Source organism: Sminthopsis crassicaudata, chromosome 4 (assembly GCF_048593235.1).
Source record: "Sminthopsis crassicaudata isolate SCR6 chromosome 4, ASM4859323v1, whole genome shotgun sequence".
Lineage (NCBI taxonomy): Eukaryota > Metazoa > Chordata > Mammalia > Dasyuromorphia > Dasyuridae > Sminthopsis > Sminthopsis crassicaudata.
The window spans coordinates 96,455,104-96,475,977 of NC_133620.1; the positions used below are offsets into that span (position 1 = coordinate 96,455,104).

The following is a 20,874-nucleotide window of genomic DNA, read 5'->3' on the forward strand; positions in this document are numbered from 1 at the left end:
TTCCAAAAAAGACTCATGATGAAAAATCCTATTCATATCCAGAGATAGAACTGACAGAGTCTGAATGCAGATTGTATTTTCACTTTTTTGCTGAGGTTTCTTTGTGGTTTTTTCCTTTTGTTATATTTCTTCTTTCACAACATGACTAATGTAAAATATGTCTTACATGATAGCACATGTATAGCCTACATCAGATTGCTTGCTGTCTTAGAGCAGGTGGGGAAAGAAGGGAGGGAGGGAGAAAAATTTGAAAAAATCTTTCAAAAATGAATGTTGAAAATGGTCTTTACATGTCATTAGAAAAAATAAAATACTATTAAATTTAAAAAATAAAAAATGATTCCTCATCTAGTTCAACTCCCTCATATTATAAATGGGGAAACTGAGGCCCAAAGAAATGAAAAGATTTGCTTGAGGTCCCAAAGCTAGTCAATAGTAAGACTAGGATTTGAATGAGAAGTCTTCTGCCTCCCAATCCAGTGTCTTTTCTCCAGTTTCACATTATGTGTACTTGATACTAAGATCCCCAAATTCCCAGGCAGACATAGCATTACCCCCACCACATGATTTCCTACCCCACCTCTGATTAAGAGAGATCTTTGATAAATAGTCTTCCAAAGCTGCTACCCAAGAATTCCTCCCCTCCCACATCCCCCAGCCCTCTCAGATTACTCCCCCTAGACTCTATAGAGGCCCACAAGGGTGAGTCACCCAAAACTCGAGCAGCTGCTGGTGGTGTTTCAAGCCCACAGTAAGCCTCTGGCCTCCCTTTCTTCCAAATTATCCTCAACACCTGCTTTTTCTGCTAAACTATTCATTGTATATGCCCAAGAACTACTGAAATGGACACTGAAGCCACGTTGCATTCATTTGCCTGTGGATTATAGACAGTGGTCAGCTACGTCTTCCCATCTAAAGGATACAAAGTAATTTGAGTGATTTATCTTAAAGGAATGTAAATCTAGAAAGATATTTTATCTCCTCAGCTCCACCCTCACCATCCAAATCATCATGTTTATTAAAGCTAAATAGAAGTGTCTTTTTCATTATCTGCTATTTTGGGGTCTCAGCTTTTTGAAACTGTCTGCACCCAACAATCTCAGGAAGGCAGGGGCTGAGTGTATAGTGAGGAGATATCTCTTTCTCTTTGTGCATTTCCATCCTCCATGGCCAAATCCTAGCTACAGCTCTGGCCTCCATCATTTAATTACTGTTATGTGGGATCTGGGAAAGCTAGATGGTGCAGTGGTTAGAGCCTGGGCCTAGAGTCAGGAAAACCTGAGTTCAAATCTGGCCTAAAACCCTTAGTAGCTATGTGACTCTGTGGAAATCACTTAACCTAGTTGCCTCAGTTTCCTTATCTATAAAATGGCAGAGCACTCCAGTATCTTTGCCAAGAAAATCCCAAATGGGGTCACAAAGAGTCAGACATGACTGAAATGATTAAATGACCACAAATGTGAACTCTATAGTAAGGTATCTGGAGTATTACATGGGGTCTTTTTACCTGCCCCAGATTCAATTTATCTATGTGTAATCTGGTAAATTGTCAGAGAACTAGAAGGTGCACACATTGAGATTTCAATATCCAAACCCTGTGTTTGCTAGGGAAGATTTGATCTATTCATCTGCTCTAACACATCTTTCCTCCTCACTTTACTCATCCCATTTGGAGTCTAGAGCATCTCCACCAGAAGAAGAAATATGAACAAAACTCCCCCTCTCCTTCCTTCTCCAGCTGTTAGAAACCTCCTCCTCCCCACATTCCATGAACCCCATGGCCCAACTCTATCCCACCTAGGTTGATACCATGCCCAAAATTACCTTCCACTTCTTTAACTTCTTCTTCTTGCTGTTCTGTTTCTAAAAAAAAAAAAAAAAGAAAAGGCAGATAAAGGATACAAGAATCCCACATGAATATAGCCCTTTCCTACTACTGGTCTGATTGTCAACCCACAGAGAAGATTGAAACCTGTTCACCAGACTATTTCAAGCCATTGTAGGTTCTGAATGAGAGACAGAGGGAGCAGCTTCATAAACTTGAGAGTTACTAAAGTAACTAAAGGCCATTATTTTGTGGTGGAATTCTCTTTGAAACAAAAAACCAAAAAACAAAAAACAAACAAACAAACAAACAAACAAAACAAAAAAAAAAAAAAACAAAAAAAAGGAAATCTCCAAAACTAGCCAGGCTATTAAAAAACAATTAGGTGGGGACAGCTAGGTGATGTAGTGGATAGAGCACCAGCCCTGAATTCAGGAGGACCCGAGTTCAAATTTGGTCTCAGACACTTAACACTTCCTGGCTTCGTGGCTGCGTGACCCTGGGCAAGTCACTTGACCCCAGCCTCAGAAAACAAAACAAAAAAAAAAAACAAAAAAAAACAATTAGGTTCACCTAGGTGTTACTTTCCTTATTTCGACTATCAATTCCACCTATCCCTAACTAATTGCCCTACCTTCTATCTTGGTCTCTTCCACTTCTGGCTCAGCCTCTTCCTCTTCAGCAGCCGCCTCTTGTTCTGGATTATGGGAAAACGGCAATGAATGACTAGGATTTCTACTTTCTTTTGTTAGACAATTAGGACTAAGGACAGAGAAAGAACTTTGAAAATAGACTGGGAGACACATATTGTAGTTACAATCAGGACACAGAGTGAAACTGGAGAATATGTTCTGGATAAAAGAAGCTACCCATGTCTTTACCTAAGACTCAAACCCAAGAAATAAGAATTTGAGAAGGTGCAATTAGAAGTGAATTTTCAATTCATTCATTATGTTCAGTTACAGTCATAGCCTTGAGGAGTAAGGCATTAATTAACTATATAGCATGAAAGATAATCTAAAGAGGACAATCAAAGGTGAGGAGAATGCTATAGAAAGATCTATCAAAGAAACAGCAGGTGTGTAATTTGAGAACGGGAGAAAATAAAGGCAAAGGAAAGGAAGAAAAACATTTGAAGAGCTCTCAGGTAGAAATTTCGGTATTGGACTTGGTCTGTGTGGTGCTAGAAAAAAGACAATGAGTAGAAGTTGCAGAGAGGCAAATGTTGCTTCCAAGTAAGGAAAAACTTCTAAAATTGGGCCTATACAAAAGTATAATCAGCTGTCTCAAAAGATTGTGGATTTTCTATTAGTGTAGGGCTTTAATTAGAGACTAGATGATCAATTGTTAGAGATTTTGGAAGGAGATGTCTGTTCAAGTATGATTTGGGCTAGATCCAATGCAATTCAACATTTATTAAACTTCAACTAATCTTCAAGGCATTATACTCTTAGACAATGAGGATACAATGACAAAAAAGCTCCTCAGGGAGCTTGCATTCTACTGTTGTTCCTTCCAAATCTGAGATTCCATGATTCTAGTATTTTAAGGGAAGAGAATGAAATCTTATCTTTTTTAATTGGAGGTGATAGAAGTAAAGTTTAGAATTCATTAAGATTTTTCTAAAGGTAAAAAAGAAACACACACACACACACACACACACACACACACACACACACATCAAAAAACCTGGAACAAGAAGGTGACCTGGTTAACTCTACAGAAAAATAATGCACCCAGACCTTACATTGCTCTGAGTGGAAGACAGTGGAGAGATATCACCCCAATACTTCCAATAAGCTAGATTGAACTTGGCCAGTCTGCCATATTTCAAAAAGATAAGGGAGTAGCAACTAGTTTGACCTTTCCTCCCCATCCCTTTTCCTTAATGGCAGCCAAAAAGGATATTACAGTAGAATGCAAGTTCCTTGAGAATGCAGAACAGGTTTTTTTTTTTTTTTTTGCTTTACTACCTCTAAGGACTAGTGTTAGTATTTAACTAACAAATGTTTGTGTCATTGGATTAACAAATCTTCTGAATTCTTCTTGTGAAATTTCTATCCCTTGATCTCATAGTATTTGAAACTATGCCCACTCTTGTCAGGGACGAGGAAATGTAAAGAGCAAAGAGGAGTTATTCCATCCTGGAATTATGTTCATTTCCTGTTATTAGTATTTGAAATTAGTACCATCTTTGAAAGTAAATCTCTAAAGTTTGGAGAGACTTGTTCATATGGAGCAGCTGTGGCTGTAAGTCTACACTGTACTCAAAAAATCAAGTATATTAATAAGTATAGAAAGTTGATCAAATGGTTCTGTTTTCATATATACATATATATATGTATATATATATACATATATATACATAAATTTTATACAAAATATATATTTAGTTATATATTTATACACAATTGATATTTATAAATATATATATTTGTATATTTATAAATATTTATATTTATTTATATATAAAAATATTCCATCTACCTTGGAGTAGACAGTATACCATCTAGGGTAGGACTTCTACAATATCAATAGACCTGGGACTATATCACTAATGATGGAGATCTCAGCTCTTCCACCTGCTCATCCCGAGTGACTTTTATCTATGTGCTGCCATAAATGAATCATCACAGTCACTCAATATACTAAGAACTTTCTTCTAGGTTAATTGCCATTGTATGGATAGCAATAGAGTATTTAATATGGAATGTTTGTCAGTTGTCTCTCATTCTCCCTAAATGACTAGCTTATATTTTTATCTTGTAATATATCTGATGACATCCTTCAATGCCATTCCTTCTACTCAGTTTCTAATATACCATAGTACCATGGATACATGTTAATTAGTGATTAATAAAGTGATGGCATCTTCATTGGATAGAAAGTAAAGTCTTGGTGATTGAAAAAGACTGGTTAGGAGGCTTAGACACAACATTAAAACCATAAAAGGCCTTAAGTGTATTTAATCCAAAGCCTCACTTTTCAGGGACAAAAACTGAGACCAAGGAAAGTAAAATAAAGTGTCACTAGTTAATGGTAGAGCTAGAATTAGAACCCAAGTCTCTTGACTTCCAATCCACTATTCTTGGCAATGTATCATTCTAAGGACATGACTTAGTATTTTTAGGAGCTTTAAGTTTCTCTGACTTTCTCCGGCTATGGAGATAAACTTCTTTGATGCCCATGGCAGCAAGAGGAGGACAAGTTTCTTCTTTAGCAGCATGTCTGCTTCCGGCAGGCGGTGACCTCTTAGATCTTGTAGAATAATGAAGCATGTGGGGAGATGAAGCAGCCAGGAAGTGAAGAGCTTGAGAGGACCCTAACTTTTAGCCCAAGAGAAAGAATGTAGGACATTTCTGAAGAAGGCAGAGTTCTAGGGCCATTATTAGAGGCTATGGAAGGGCTAACAGAAAAAGAACAGAAACCTAAAGACATGAACATTCTGATCATATCCTCTCCTCCTCCCCATAAATGGTTGTCTCTCCACCAAAAAAAAAAAAAAAAAAAAAAAAAAAAAAAAAAAAGTCTATGATATATAATTATGGAAAGTTGTAGGAAGTGTAGTAAAATGAAATATTGTACTACCGTCCTCTTCCTCTATCCAATCTTCCTCTTCTGAGACACAGGGAATGGCAGCAGCAAAGGGAAAAGTGAGAAAGGTTAGTTTGGCAGCAGAAAGCCAAGGATAATAGGGGACATTGTTCCCTTGTCTTCCATTATTTCCTCTACAAGCCAGAGATTCAAACTGGCAATTGTCCCACCCCATTTCAGCCATAAACATTAGTACAGCTATAAAAAATTTGTTAGGCCACATAAGGGATAGTTTTTACAGTAAGATAAAAAAAGAGCCTTGAACTTGGAATCAGGAGACCTGGTCCTCAATCAGAATAATTTTGTTTCTCTGAGCCTCTGGAGGTTTGTTTGAAAATCCTTCATGGCCAACACAGCAATGTAGCTGCTAAGGAAGAACCCATTAAATCACACAAGCTCTTTGATGCTTCTTTGAGCTCAGGACGCCACCAAACAGGAAAGCATTAAAACCAAATCCCAGTATACATAGCAGACACATTGATCCCAAAGCCAAGAAACCTAAGCCCCACCCAAGACCCTGTTGTAAAAAGTTGGCTCATCTCCCAGGTTCATCAAGCCCCAAGGGTGATCCACCTTACATAGATATTTCCTGGAATGCCAGTGCAGGTCTAAGTCCAGCTTTGGCAATGTAAGAAATAACCCCAAACAGCTCCCAAACCATTTGGTGGTCTTCACAATAGCTCTCTCAATCTTGCCTTTCTCTTCTCCCTTCCCCTCCTCTTCCTTCTCCTGCTCTCCCCAATTTGGTTTCTCCCATAAGCAGAGATATATATTATCCTAAAGACCATTTGACCTGTGAGATAGCCTGCACAAAGGAATGGATTATACATTTGGCAAGGAAGAACACTTTGCTCATTTTTACCCACTCCTAATGTCATCACCCAGGAGATTACAAAACCCTGAAAAATCCTCTCCCCATAGAAAACTCATTTCCTGAGTTTAGAAGCTACATGCAGGAACTTGAAAAAAGAATTACCTCGTACTAAAGGAAAGTTGTCCAACTTGGTTTATGAGCACCCCAGAAATGCCTTTTTTCAGACATTTTAGACATTCTGTAAGTCTTATGGTTATCCAATGAAATATAGGTACATGCATTTATACTGTCAAAATCATATAGTTACAATATTTCCCATGTTTTTTCCTCATTAAAATATGAACTCCTGTATCATGGCTGAGACCATGTTTTTGCCTTCTTTGTCTTCCCTGAATTTGGTACACTACCTTGGAATACAGTTTAAGTTCTTAATAAATACTTGCTGACTACTGATTCACTGTGGGAACTCGAAAGAGAATAAATAGTTAATGCGTTAGGAAGTTATTACAGTAAAATGGCAGGAAGAAAAGGACAGTGGCTTTTTTTTTTAAATAAAAGGAGAGAACATTTAGCTAGACCCTTTGGGAAAGACAATTCTATAAGTTTTGGTAGAGGGAATTTCCTTACTTGGGAATCCCAATATCACTGAAATCATATATTTAAATGGCTAGACCTTATACATGGGGGAAGAGGGCATTTGATTGGTCTATTAAGAATGATAAGCAACAGATTGCTTGCTGTCTCAGGGAAAAGGAAAATAAGGGAGAGAGGGAGGGAGAAAAGAAAATTTGGAGCTCAAAATCTTACAAAAATAAAGGTTAAAAGCTATCTTCATATGTAATTGGAAAAATAAAATACTACTGAATAAAAAAAAAAATTGTTGATCACTTTTGGCTTTCTGATTGGGATCTACCTGATGGGGAAAAGAAGAATGGAGATTCTGATAATTCAGAGATAACAGACTATTCTTGATTTCATGGACTCATCTCCTTTTTCCCCGATTATATGCAGTAAAATATTAGACACTTACCTTCCTCAGCCTCTTCTTTGTGAAGAAGGGAGAAGAGAAGGAAAAAAAAAAAAAAAGATGAGTGAATTTCAGCCAAAACTTCTTTAGATCCAAATGATGAGAAATCTCCTGCTCTTACCTTCCTGCTCCCTGAAAAGAAAAGCAAAATGCTATTTCATGGCCAGCCAACACAATCTTTTATTCTTACCTACCTACATATACACACACATCTATATGAACATATGACATGTGAACACACAAACACACATGTGAGTGTAAATACACAAACTTGTCCTGTCTCAGCTTTCTAAGTGATTGATTTTACTGGAGTCTTTATTTTTCTGACATCAAGTCCAAAATCCTTAATCTACCATTCAAATCCCTCCTTAATCTGATTCTAACCTGTTTTTATATTATCTCTCAGTACTTCCCTAAATGCATTCTCTCCCCTAGCAATGCTGTTCCTGGGAATGCTCTCCTCATTTCCAACTTGGTACTATTTTCATGTTATTTCCTATCTGTGCTCCATTCCCTAACCTCCAACTATGAAAATGCCTTTCTCTCTCCTGTCCCACTATCTAAGTCCTGAGTATTTTTAGAACCTAGCTAAAGTCCTAACACCTCTATAAAACTTTCCCTGGTTATTCCTACCCACAGTGATTTCTATCTATTTCTTCTATCTATAATATTTATCCTATAGTATTTATCCAATAGTACTTATATCCAATAGTATTTATCTTATAGGATATACCCTATGGTGTTTATGACTCAATTTCCTCAAGTGTAAAATGGGGATAATTATAGCACCTATCTTCCAGGATTGTTATGAGGATAAAATAAGGCAATCTTTGCAAAGCACTTAGCATGTATGTAACACTTTAAGGTTTGCAAATAATTATTATTGTTGTTGTCATTATTGTTACTATTAGTATTAGAACATAGTATATATAACATAATAGTATTTGATTATAGTATTATGTATTATAATTATATAGTATTATAGTCAGGTCCCTTAAGTTCCTTGAAGGCAGGAATTATGTCTCCTACTTCTTTTTCTCCCCAACTACCTAATATATTATAGATAATTAGTAACTTTTAAATTTATCTTTAATGCTTATATGTCATGATAATTGAAGATGAGTTAGGAAGTTAATAATAATACTAAAAATATCTCAATAGTTCAGTGAATCTTTGGATGAGCTTACATTCCAATAACTCTAACCTAATTACAAGCCATTTATCCACCTGCATAATAGTTTACAGACCATCAGAAGGGGGACTGTCTTTTACCTTTATTTGTCTCCACAAATGCTTAGCTCAGAACGTGGCACAAAGTAAGCACTTAATACATGTTGATTGACTGACTGACTGACCTTTAATATGACAGAATAATAGGCTAGTGACATATTCTGGGATCATTTCAAACAAAAAAGATAAGATGGATGACGACACATTCCAGTTGAAAAGGAATTCTTCCCTCTGACTTGTGATTTTATCTGGGTGAGGAATTCCTAGTGAGGACACTTTCTTCCCCTGAGAGAGGTGGCTAGGTAGTATAATACATAGAACCCTGGGTCTGAAATCAAAAGGATTTGAGTTCAAATATAGCCTGAGATACTTGCTGACCATGTGACCCTGAGTAAGCCGCTTAACCTCAGTTTATTCATCTGTAAAATGAGGACAATAATAGCACTTATCTCCCAGGGTTGCTGTAAGGGTCAAATAAGATAATTCTTTTGTATAATGCCTGGCATATAGTAAGCACTATGTAAATATTAGATATTTATTATTGTTATTATTAGGGTCAAATGAGATATTTATAAAATACTCAATAAAGCGCCTAGTATATTATAGGTACTTAATACTTATGATCTCTCTTCCCTGAATTATATCAAGGATTTCTCTATAATTTATTGTCCCTGAGAGTTGTCCAGGATACTGAGGTAAGATCTCTATTTCCAAAGCTGGATTGATATTTCTTGAGGAAGATGTTCTATCTAGAGCCTCAATCGGCAGTCTAGGCTCTTTTGGAATAACATTACCCATGTAATCTAGGGTGACCCATTTAACCTTTCCAAGATTCAGCTTTTCAACAGAATCACTCTGCCATTGACTTGATTCCTTGGATCATTCACCAGCCTCTCACACAGGTAGAATGCCTGTATCCTTTCCTCCCCACCCCACCCAACACTATTGTGAACCTGAAATTTTGTCCTAACAAATTTCCAAATCCATCTCCAGTCCTAAGGTAATGACTGTGATCTCAAAACTTTCCTCCCCCATAGACTGTGTTAAAAATGAAGAGTCATTTCTAGATATGCATCTCTAGGGAACCCATTCTCAAATAGTCACCTCCAAGGGGCAGATGGCCAGGGATTGGGAAAAACACACACACACACACACACACACACACACACACACACACACACACACACACACAAGGTGCATACACACACACACACACACATAAAAAACAAAACAAAACAAAAACAGGGAAGGGATGGAGTCCATCACTTACTCTTCATATAAAAACAAAACAAAACAAAACAAAAACAGGGAAGGGATGGAGTCCATCACTTACTCTTCATATTCCTCCACGACTTCTTCTGTATCCGACATGGTGTCTGCTCCCCCTCCAAAGAGAAAGAAAGTCAGTAACTGGAAATGAATCAGACTCAATTTATATTCCTTTTGCAGCTCTGTAAGAAGGACTGCCATGGTGGTTGTGACTTGGGAAAGGGCAAAGATAGGGGCTTTTGAGCATTTTCTTGGGAGCCTCACACGGTGACTTCTCAGCATTCTTCAGGCTCCACTTATTGTATTCTCCAAGTCAAAAGTCTCTGGGAGCACTGTCCTTTGACACAAGCTTCACTTGTGGCAGTGGGAAGAAAATGATCTGGATTCTAGCACTGCTTCCTCCAATCATTTGTTTTCATTATATATATATGTGTGTGTGTGTGTGTGTGTGTGTGTGTGTGTGTGTGTGTGTGTGTGTGATTTTGTGTAAGGCACTAGATTTGGATTCAGAGAAACTGGATCCAGATTCTTTTACTATCTGTATAGTAAATACAAGCCATTTAACCTGTCTCTGTCTCAGTTTCCCCATCTGTAAAATGAGATTGGTAATTAGATTAATGAATTCATAAATGAATGAAGACATTATGTTTGTGAAAGTGATTGTTTTATAAATCATAATATAAATTAAATATAAATTATAAAAGAAAAAAGAAAAAAAATCACAGGTCTACTTTGTCTCACCAAAAAATTTTTTAAAAAAGAGAAATATAAAGTCTAAAAAAATTAAATGAATGGAGAAGAGTATTAAGTAGGTACCAGTACTAGGAAAGTACCTGATGATACCTAATGATACAATACAAAAATGAAGCTGGTCCTGCCTTCAATAAGTTTACATTCATGTGGAAGAAGATAATACATATAGGGGATTTCTGGCTAGTGAGCAAAAAATAACTTTGTCAGAGAAATCATAGGGATGATGAGTGGAGTCATTAAATAATCTGAGTCGGATCAAAGCAGTATTTCCATAGTTTCCTAAAATCATGTCCCTCAGAACAAATAGTATGTGTCCTTTCTCTATATATAGCTAAGTGGTGCAGTGAATAAGAGTGCCAGACCTGGAGTCAGAAAGATTTGACATTTGACAATTGACATTAACAATCTAACCTTAGACATTTACTATGTGTAACCCTAGACATTTGCCTCAGTTTCCTCAGATTTAAACTAGTATTCATAATAGCCCCTGACTCCCAGGGTTCTTGTGAGATAATATTTGTAAAGCATTTAGCACAGTGTCTGGCACATAGTAGGTGCTTAATAAATGCTTGTTCCCTAGTCTCTTTCTCCCTCCCTCTCTTCCTTCCTTCTTTCCTTTCTTCTTCCTTCTTTTCTCTCTCCCTCTTCTTTCTCTCCTTCCCACTACCCTTCCCTCCTTCTCTTTCTGTGTGTGTGTGCCTCTCTGTCTGTCTGTCTGTCTGTCTTTCTCTTTCTCTCTCAGAGAAATCACAGGGATGGAGAGTGGAGTCATAAGGCAGTTGATGTACATGTCCATTCCAAAAATAGTAGGTAGACCCTAATAATCTGAGTCTAATCAAAGCAATATTTCCAGAGTTTCCTAATTTCATGTCCCTCAGAACAAACAGTAGGTGTCCTTTCTCTATACATAGCTAAATGGTGCAGTGAATAAGAATTAAGAATGCAGACCTGGAGTCAGGAAGATTTGAGTTGAAATCTAGCCTTAGACACCTACTCACTATATGTAACCGTAGACTTTTGCCTCAGTTTCCTCAACTATAAGCTAGTATTCATAATAGCCCCTGCCTCCCAGGGTTGTTGTGAGGACCAAAGGAGATAATGTTTGTAAAGCATTTAGCACAGTGTCTGGTACATAATAGATGCTTAATAAATGCTTGTTCCCTAATTCCTTTCTCTCTTTCTCCCTTCCTTCTTCTCTCCCTCTCTTTCTCTTTCCCCCCTCTCTCTCTCCCTCTCTTCCTCTCTCTTTCTGTATGTGTCTTTTCTCTGTGTCTCTGTCTTTCTCTCACAAACCCTTCCTTCTGTCTATTTCTATCTCTGTCCTTACGTAAATGTCTGCCTGTCTCTCTCTCTGTCTAGAGATAGCAACACATCTTACTCTTGAACTTTGAACCAAGTCTGTGAACACCTGAGTGATCCTGAAGAACCATCTACGAGTCACACATCCAGAAGCATTGCTTTAGGATATCCCTTTTCATAGCAGTCTTATTTAGTCTAAAGTGGTTCCAAGAGAGACTGATTCAGAATGGGACACTGAATCAGTGGCACTTGACTGGTTGAGGTTCCCCTACTGTGTGTGGGTGTGGCACGTGTATGTTTGTACAAGAATCCATTGGATTCTGAGAAAGTTCTGAGCTCTAACCTAAACTGAACCTACCCCCATCCAAAGGCTCACAGAGAAATTAGCCTAGCCTTGGGAACTAGTAAGTCAATTATCTACACCTCTCTGAGCATTTGGTCCTACAAGGAGCCCATCCCTATAGTGTAGCCCATGCCCCCACCAGGGTGGGGTGAAGACAAGTTTTTTTTTCTGTAAAATTGAGCTTTGTTTGGACCCCTATGAAATGTTCTCTTTAGTCAACAGCCTGTCCACCCGATGCTCATCGTGTCCTGCTCTGTCTGACTGGATCTCCCATTGAAGGCTTTAAACATGAGGACTGTGGGGCAGATAAGTATAAGTCAGGCCCTTCTCCATGTATTCTGGCACCATCATCCATCTCCAGAAATAGCAAGCAGGATGTGAAGTGGGTGATGGGGTTCTGACAGTCCCAAGATCACAGCCAAGCTAATCTCTTACTGAGGGACAAGACAAGGAGAGGAGTGGGGCTAGTGATCCCCAGGATCTGGGGGGGAGGCTCTGAGTTCCCTGGGAGATTAGATAAGGACCTGATAGAGGCAAGCCATCTCCTAAATCTCCTCTGTTCCCAGCCAACATTTTCTACAGATTCCCCCTGTGGCTGTTGAAGATACCCCCCATCCCACTTGCTTTTTTTCCACCACTCAAAACAGCTTCTAAGGTCCTTTCCAAACTCTAAGATGCTATGCAATGCTCATGTTTTATAAAAATCTCTCTTAAAAGGTGATGAAGGCCATCCAATGAGGCACAATTAAAGGGAATACATTTGAAGGAGGTCAGGAGAGGGATCCAAATGGGGTCAAGAAACTCTATTTATGTGACTTGAGCAAATCCACATTCAATCTCCAGGTCTCAGTTTCTTCCTGTGTGAAATGAGGGTATTCCAATGAGTTGACTTTTAAATCCCTGCTAGCTCTAAACTAACATTGTATGGTTTCAAAAGGAAGCACCCCAGAAAAAGGGCTTAAGTCTCATTTTTTGTCTCAATTTTTGTCCCCAGGTTTAAGAAACATTAAATGTCTACTGTGTGCCAGGCACTGTGCTAAGCACCTGGGATATAAAGAAAGTGAAAAACCGTCCTTGTCCCCTCTAAGAGCCCACAATCTAATGGGGAGAGGCGGAATCTAGTGTTCATACAGAGCTTTAAAGCTAGCAGAGAGCTTTACATATATTACCTCTTTGGATTCTTAAAATGAATCTGAGATAAGGCTATTATCATCCTCATTTTATTGATGAGGAGACTGAGACCAGTGTGACACATCTAAGTTTCTGAAGCAGGATTTCAATTCAGATCTTCCTATCTCCAAGTCTAGCACTATCTACTGCACAACCTTGTCTCTAGTTGGCCTTCTATCCTTCCCTGCTGTAAGCTTGGGATGGGAGGATGGTTCAGAAAGGGAAGAAGAGGCAGGGATCAAAGCTATAATTTAGCTCCTGATCATTTTAATATCTTGATGCTCTCTAATTTCTTAATTGTCTGAACAAAAAATGGTGAGAGAGGCAGTACAAGGGAGCAGCAAGGTGACATTACTTTCCAAGAAAGTATGCAAGTGAACATATCTTGAGGTATTAAAATCCCCAGAAAGATAGGGAAGTTAAGTAACGAAGTGGATGGAGTGCCAGGCCTATTACTTGCTAGTTTTGTGACATGTTGCTGGACATGTTGCTTAACCCCATTTGCCTCAGTTTACTCATTTGTAAAATAAGCTAGCGAGGGAAATGGTAACCCACTTAGTATCTCTACTGGGCTCATGAAGAGTCAACCAAATGACTGGACAATAACCACCATCAATAGAATGGTGGAAAAAGCAGAAATAGCCTGGCCACACTTAGAGTGCCTGGCACATAGTAGGTGCTTAATATAGATACTTGTTGATTAAGTGGTAGAAGTAAGCAGGAGCTGACTGACCATTTTCCTGAGATGTTGTGGAGAAGATGCCTACACCAAGTAAAGGGATGGACTAGATAATCCACAGAGCTCAGCCCTTCGAGGGCCCTAATGGACACTATCATTCCAATTCCTTTACACTCCCCAGACCCCCTAAATGTCATATCAGCCCTCTAGAAGGAGTCTTGTTTTGGCCACTTGTCTAAACTAAATAAAGGAGTTACTCTGGAGAATAAGGGATAGTCTCACTAACTGCTCCAACAGCATAGACATCAGCAAATGTTTGTGGGGACAGCTGTTCGTGGTGTTAACCCCCTCTAATTAATGAGAGAGGACCAAATCTCAAACACAACTTTTTGAAAGGTACCCTAACCTATCTCCTCATCCATTAAACTCATTCCCTAAACCTACAGAAGGGAAGAAACAGAAGACTACTCTGAATATAGTCTGCTCAAAATGTCAGCATGGATGGAAGCTTCAGAAGTTATAGTATCCATTTCTTTGCCTGTGAATTTTTATCTTTCTTGAATCACCATGACATTTCCCAGGTCTCCAGACAGAAGTTTGGCACATGGGGATGGAGATGAGAAATCTCAGGTTGTGTCTTGGTGATGAGATCTGGGCTTTTAGAATTAAAATTTCCCCTCACCCATCATTCCTCCATCCTCCTTCCCCCTGCCCCCCTCCAAAACCCAAAGAGATCTAGAAACTGAGGAATAGACCCAGTGAGCCCTGGTAGTCTCTGTCAAATTAGATCTCAACCCTCCTTTTAAAGACTTGGTTTTCGGTTTCTCACTCAAATATGGTAAGTTTGATGCCAATAAGTCACCCAGATCTACAATTCTCCCACACCAGGACCCAGAAGGACCAGCACTTCCCTCCTCTCCTCCCATCCCTGGTTCTGCCTTCCTTTCTCTAGACACTCAGGCTGGAGGCTTACCTTGGGCCCGGCTCAACAGAGATCTGGTTAGCGTCTGCTCCTTGGGAACTAACTGTACGCAGAGGGAAGGACAAGGGTTTAAGAGGGTGAGCGTGAGAGACCCTGTTCTCAGGAGCCAAGTCCTGCAGGGAAAGGAATGTGTCGACACAGGCGGTGGGGCGGGGAATGGTTTGCTGCTATTTTGGCAGGTGCTGAGGACCAGGCCGGAGGAATTTGTCCCCCACGCCTTATATGCCCAAGCTATTGTCCAGCTGCTGAGACAGGCTATTTTAAACTAGGGCAGATATGGGGGACCTGATGGGGAGGTAGGTGGAGGGGAGAGGGATGTGACATTAGCCAGCTGTCTCTCTTGAAAAGTCTGATAAGCAGATGCTGTGAACTGGGGCCCCAGAAACTGGGAGAGCCAGGATGGGAGTAGAGTAGTAAGGATGGATGGATTTCAACTTTCCTTAAACCTAAGTCACCCGGCAATTTGGGACGTGGCTGGCCCAGGCTTCTGTCCTTTGGTGGAGGGAGGGGTGTGTGCAAGGTGACATTCCCAAGTTCTGTATCATCCTTGAAATGACATTATGTCATCTGCTCCCCCATAATGGCCTGTGACCTTCAGCATTCCACTTACTTTCCAGGCTTCAACTTATAGGAGTTGACTAATTGATGTACTGGAAGCATCCATAAAGACCACCTCTTTTGACATCTCACTCAGAGAGGAGGCAATTGAGTTTCCATTTGTTAAGCAGGATTATATGGTCTGACTCTTCTCCTGGGATCTGTGATGTGGTGGGAAGGAGTAGGGTCCCCAGGGAAAAGAAGAGTGGGTGAGGAGTGGACCCTGATGAAAGGGACCGGAGTTTGGACACTGACTAGTAGAAGCAGTTGGGCCACAAACAGAACAGACAGCCGGGGTGGGAAGGGGCAGTGTTTGAGCACCTGTTTCCCTAAAGGTCTCTACAAAGATACACAGGATTGTATGTGTCAAAACCTTGATGGAGCTGAACAAGAACTCTGATTTGGAGAGAGGCAAAGACAAGTGGGCGAGACAGTGCCTTTAGAATGAGGGACTGCCGAAGCACAGATTTCCTCTCCGTCTTGGCTCATCTCCCTCACTGATCTCTGCCGGAGCCCAGAATGCCAGATAAAACAATTGCCAACTTGCATCCCAGCCCCTACATTCCTCTGCTGCTGCCATTAAAGGTATTATAGTATCAATTTCTTTGCCTGTGAATTTTTATCTTTCTTGAATGACCATGACATTTCCCAGGTCTCCAGACAGAAGTTTGACACAAGGGGATGGAGATGAGAAATCTCAGGTTGTGTCTTGGTGCTGAGATCTGGGCTTTTAGAATTAAAATTTCCCCTCACCCACCATCCCTCCATCCTCCTTTCCCCCATAAAACCTGAAGAGATCTAGAGACTGGGAATAGACTGAGTCCTGATGGTCTCTGTCAAATACTAAAATTAGATCTCAACCCTCCTTTTAGAGTCTTGGTTTTTGGTAACAAGAAAGATAATGCTCAAAGGTAAAGGAAATATCTTGTGGAGTCAGAAACAATTTTATTTCAGCCCTGGAAAGATATTCTAAGAGGAATTCTGGGATGACTGGAAGCAGGAACTGGGCAGTTTCCATCAAGGTCTGTCAAGTGAGGGGAGAGCAGGATCAGAGAGAACAGACTAGAAAGAGTTCATGAGACCAGCTCAAGCGTGCAATCTACTTCAAAAGCTGCCTCCTCCATGAAGGCTTCCCTGATCTCTCAGTTAATAAGACCTCTCTCCTCTCAGCTGGCAGCATTTTGTATTCCTTTATGTATTTATCATATTCCAATTTTTATTATATTTATGTGTCCATCCTCATCTCTTCCCCTTAGAGGAAAAGTTCCTTGAGGGGAGAAACAGATCTTGATGGCTTTGGAAGTGTTCTCATGCCTGATTCAGTGCTCCCTGAACCTGTGGCAATAGGTCAGAGATCTGTGAACACCTATGAAGCCCTGGAAGCAAGTTGATGTCAGGGGCCTTCATCACACTGCAATGAGCAATGGAACAAGGATGTTGGGTTTGGGCAAATCACGATCACTTTGATTCAGTTTCCTCCTCTGTAGAATGAGGGAATTAGGCTAGTTACTTCTAAGGCCTTGTCTGGTTTGACATATATGATCTGATCTCTCCTAAAGTTCCTCGCTGCACCCTGAGTTGGGGTGGGGACAATTCAGATGTCCCCTATTAATGCAGGTAAATTCTGAGAGTGAGACAAGGAAAACTAGTTCAGCCAGACAGGAATTCCAGGTCTTTCTCTTATATCCCAGACAATCCTGGCACACAATGGACACAAAAGCAATATCTGAGAATAACCAAATGATTTAAGGTGGGTCCGTTCTGCTCCGCTTGGCCCTGTCCCTGTCACACAAAAGGTGCTTAATAAATGTTGATTGACTCACTGCTTCCACAAGGGCTGTGAAGTGCTCCCAAGAGTCATATGGGATCCTGGCCAGTTACCAAATTCAGTATGATTACCTGCCTTAACATTGCCAATTTAGCTTCCCTCAAGGTGTCTAAGGATTTAATTCTTGATTTTCCACAGAGAAAGAAACAGGTACCTGAATACTCCAAAACAGTGATGGAAAACATTTTTTTTTCTGCCAAGGATCATTTGGATATCTATAACATCATTCACAGGCCATAAAAAATATCATCTTATAGAACTAAAGCAGTGGGAAGTTGTCGCACCTAGCTTTCAGGTCATCATCGCCTGAGATTGCCTTAGCAAATGATTTTGTGGGCTTTATATGGTCCACAGGCCCCAACCCTGCTCTAAAACAATAGATATCCCCAAAATCAATGCGAAAACATCTGGAAAATAGCAATTTACAGAAGGCTATCAATCAATCAGCAGTGAAATGAAGCTTCTAAAAGATTTTGCATTTCCTGAGCACACAGGGGTCAATGTATCAGATTAATAGGAGTTCACCAGTTCACAATGAACTCCAGCTTTGGAGCATTCACAAAGTAAACAAGCGTCATAAAAGTCACAGAGACCTGGCATTAAATAACATCAGTTTTGTATCCTGAGTAGGCAGGAGTGACCCGATAGGATGATTCTGGCCTTTAAGTCCCCTCCCAACAGACAATGAAGCAAAATGGCCCAGCCGACATTGGACTACAGAGAGAACCAGAAATAGACAGTAATTTTAAGGGTACTGATAAGACTTCCACATCTGGTTTAATCTTCATAGTTTAAAGCTTTGGTCCTTGTTTAAAACCAAACTCCTCTGGGAGGGAGAAGAGTGGAAGCTGCTTTGGTTACTTAAACCTTCACAAGAATGTACTTATCAGATCCTTTCCTGAAAGCAAATTTCGGAAGGGAAGCATAGAAAAAGATCAAGGGAAGAATGAAGCTGAAGGAACTGCCTTGGAGGTGAGGAAGAAACCTAGGAACGGGCATCTGGACACATCAAAGTCAAAATTCTCTCCCTCACCATTTGGCCCTGGGGTAGATAAGGATGGACAGGATGGCTGGTCTTGGGAGCCAGTGAGGGAAAGGATGTAGTTAGGGAGGTAAATCAGAGGCAGACGAAGTTACTTGCAGAGGTGGGAGGCAATACCAGGGATGCAAACCTTCCAGAGAGTAGCTCTGCTGGACATGTTAATGATGAGCCAGGACTCGGTCTAGACTCGGAAGGTGCCATAATTCTTCAACCCCAGTCAGGGCTGTTCTAGCTATCTTTAGCCTTCCTCTTTCCCTCCTAGAATCTCCCACAGGGATGATCAGGATAGTTTCTCTCTTCCTTGCTAGGTCAGAGAGGGTTTGAGTGGAGTGGCAAGGCCTTTGATCTCCTGTCCAGTGTTTCCAAAGGTGTCAGAGTGTCTACGGTAGAATGTGAAGATGTCAACGTGTTCCTGGGTCCAAAGGTTTCAGCAAAGGAGGAGCTCTCTCTCCCTTTTCACCCTTTTTGGCAGTGATATTTCTCTCAAGTATTCTTGGGTGCTCCAGGGACTGAAGTCAAGTCAGTTCTGAGATTCCCGGACTAGAAAGGAAGCTTTGCAGGGAGCAATGTGAAGTGGACAGCATTGACCAAATACCCGGGCCTGGCATGTAGGCTGCAAATTCAGCCCCTCTCATCTGGACACGCCGGTCAGATCTGTGGGCATAAAAGTGTTAGTGCATTAAAAATGAGGAAAGGAGGGGCAGCTAGTTGGTGCAATGGATAGAGCACCAGCCCAAAGTCAGGAGGACCTGAGTCCAAATGTGATTTCAGACACTTAAGACTTGCTAGCTGTGTGACCCTGGGCAAGTCACTTAATCCTAATTGCCTCAGGAAAAAAAAAAAAAGAAAAAAAAAGAAAGGAAAGGAAAGGAAGGCTTAGAAGAAAATCACTTGATCCTGTCATGGTCGGGGGGGAGGAACACACAAACTTCAGGGAAGGGAGGAAATGTCCACTCCACCCCCAGTTCAACATCCAAAGATATAGTGGCCAAAACCAAAAATATTTGCTGTGAATTTGCGAAGAGGAATTGTAGGCTCAATTTCCATTGAGGCTGAAAACACTGAGGAACTCAACCAAACATTTCTCTGTACTGGTCCAAATCACCCCGCTACAGCAAAAGATGGAAGATTTCTAGATTGTATATATTTAATATATAAAATATGCAAATAAACATAATGGAAGGAAATAGTAATAATAATAGCTAAGATATATATAGTGTTTTAAAGTATGCAAAGTTCTATGCATATCTTGCCTTATTTGATCATTACAACAACCCTGTAAAGTAGGAGCTACCACCCTTTTACAGATGAAGAAACTGAGGCAGACAATGATTAACTGACTTGTCCAAAGTCACATAAACTGTAAATGTCTAAGCAAGGATCATACTTGAGATGTCCTGACTCCAATCCAGTCTTCTATCCATTGCACCAAGGTCCTTTTTGGCAATACAGACATACATATTACACACACACACACACACACACACACACACACACACACAATTACACCCTCACCCTACTATTTCACTACTGAGAATAGGAAAGGAGATAAGACTAGGCAGGCACCTGCTTTCCTAAGAAGACACCCGAGTTAAGGAGAATTCTCCAAACGAAGCCAGTGAGATCCCAAATTCAAGTGGTTCTGGGAATGCTTCCTGGATATCTCACCTGGCTATCTGGAGGAGATGTGGCTTGCTTTCCCCATGAGTTCTTCTTAGTAGTTACTGCCTCCTTCTTTATGTCCTGATGAGAAGAACAGTGACTGATTGAAGGAGAAGGATTCTGGACCTGGATACTTGTCTTCCCAATGTCTGTCTAGACTTCAAGGTTTCCAGATCCAATCTCTTGTGTTTGGCTTGGTCTTACTAGGAACAACTCAACCCAACTCCCTTTAACCAAAAGCCCAATCCACTCGCACTTCTTCATTTTGGGGTATTGCATTCTGAAATTCAGCCTCAACTGTCTCTGGTTGGCTGCTAATAGGAGAACTCCAAGGCAATGGCTTGACCACAGGAAGGAGTTCATTACCTGAGAGTCCTGGTCTCCTCCAGAATCTTGGGTTCTGCTGATCCATAGGTTGAGCCGTGAGGTCTTCACATCTGAGAGTCTCAGGTACTCCTAGAGAGAGAAGAAAGGAGAAAGAGAGGAAGAGAGCAGAAAGGAGAGGGAGAGAGAAAGAGAAAGACAGACAGGCAGAGGGGGAGACATACACACAGATGGAGAGAGAGACAGACAGACAGACAGAGACAATTAGAGAGAGACAGAGACAAAGAGACAGAGACAGAAAGAAAGAGACAGAGACAGAGACAGAGACAGAGAGAAAGAGACAGAGAGACACAAACAGAAACAGAGACAGAGAGGCACAGACAGACAGACAGAAAGAGACAGATGGGGGGGAGGAGAGGTAGAGAGAGAGAAAGTT

General features: G+C 40.5%; 2 protein-coding genes across 7 annotated transcripts in view; both read right to left on the reverse strand.

The window, feature by feature from the left end:
* Window positions 1-15,182, reverse strand: part of TNNT2 (troponin T2, cardiac type) — a 30,373-nt gene extending 15,191 nt beyond the window's left edge. The window contains exons 1-5 of one of the 5 annotated variants that reach the window (XM_074308757.1): window positions 14,977-15,176; window positions 9,824-9,875; window positions 7,382-7,392; window positions 2,460-2,522; window positions 1,825-1,863 (exon numbers count right to left, since the gene is read on the reverse strand). In XM_074308757.1, the coding sequence (XP_074164858.1) occupies window positions 1,825-1,863; window positions 2,460-2,522; window positions 7,382-7,392; window positions 9,824-9,861 (151 nt within the window). In that variant the 5' untranslated portion in view covers window positions 9,862-9,875; window positions 14,977-15,176. Of the gene's footprint in view, window positions 1-1,824; window positions 1,864-2,459; window positions 2,552-7,263; window positions 7,276-7,381; window positions 7,393-9,819; window positions 9,876-14,910 lie in introns of those variants that run through there. The other 4 variants (XM_074308753.1, XM_074308754.1, XM_074308755.1 and 1 more) reach the window with 4 other exon arrangements.
* Window positions 15,183-17,582: 2,400 nt separating this feature from the next.
* LAD1 (ladinin 1) overlaps window positions 17,583-20,874 on the reverse strand; it is a 34,049-nt gene continuing 30,757 nt past the window's right edge. Inside the window, exons 8-10 of one of the 2 annotated variants that reach the window (XM_074308751.1) lie at window positions 20,481-20,570; window positions 20,121-20,195; window positions 17,583-19,106 (exon numbers count right to left, since the gene is read on the reverse strand). In XM_074308751.1, coding sequence (XP_074164852.1) covers window positions 19,101-19,106; window positions 20,121-20,195; window positions 20,481-20,570 — 171 coding nt within the window. In that variant the 3' untranslated portion in view covers window positions 17,583-19,100. The remainder of the gene's footprint in view (window positions 19,107-20,120; window positions 20,196-20,480; window positions 20,571-20,874) is intronic. The other variant, XM_074308752.1, reaches the window with a different exon arrangement.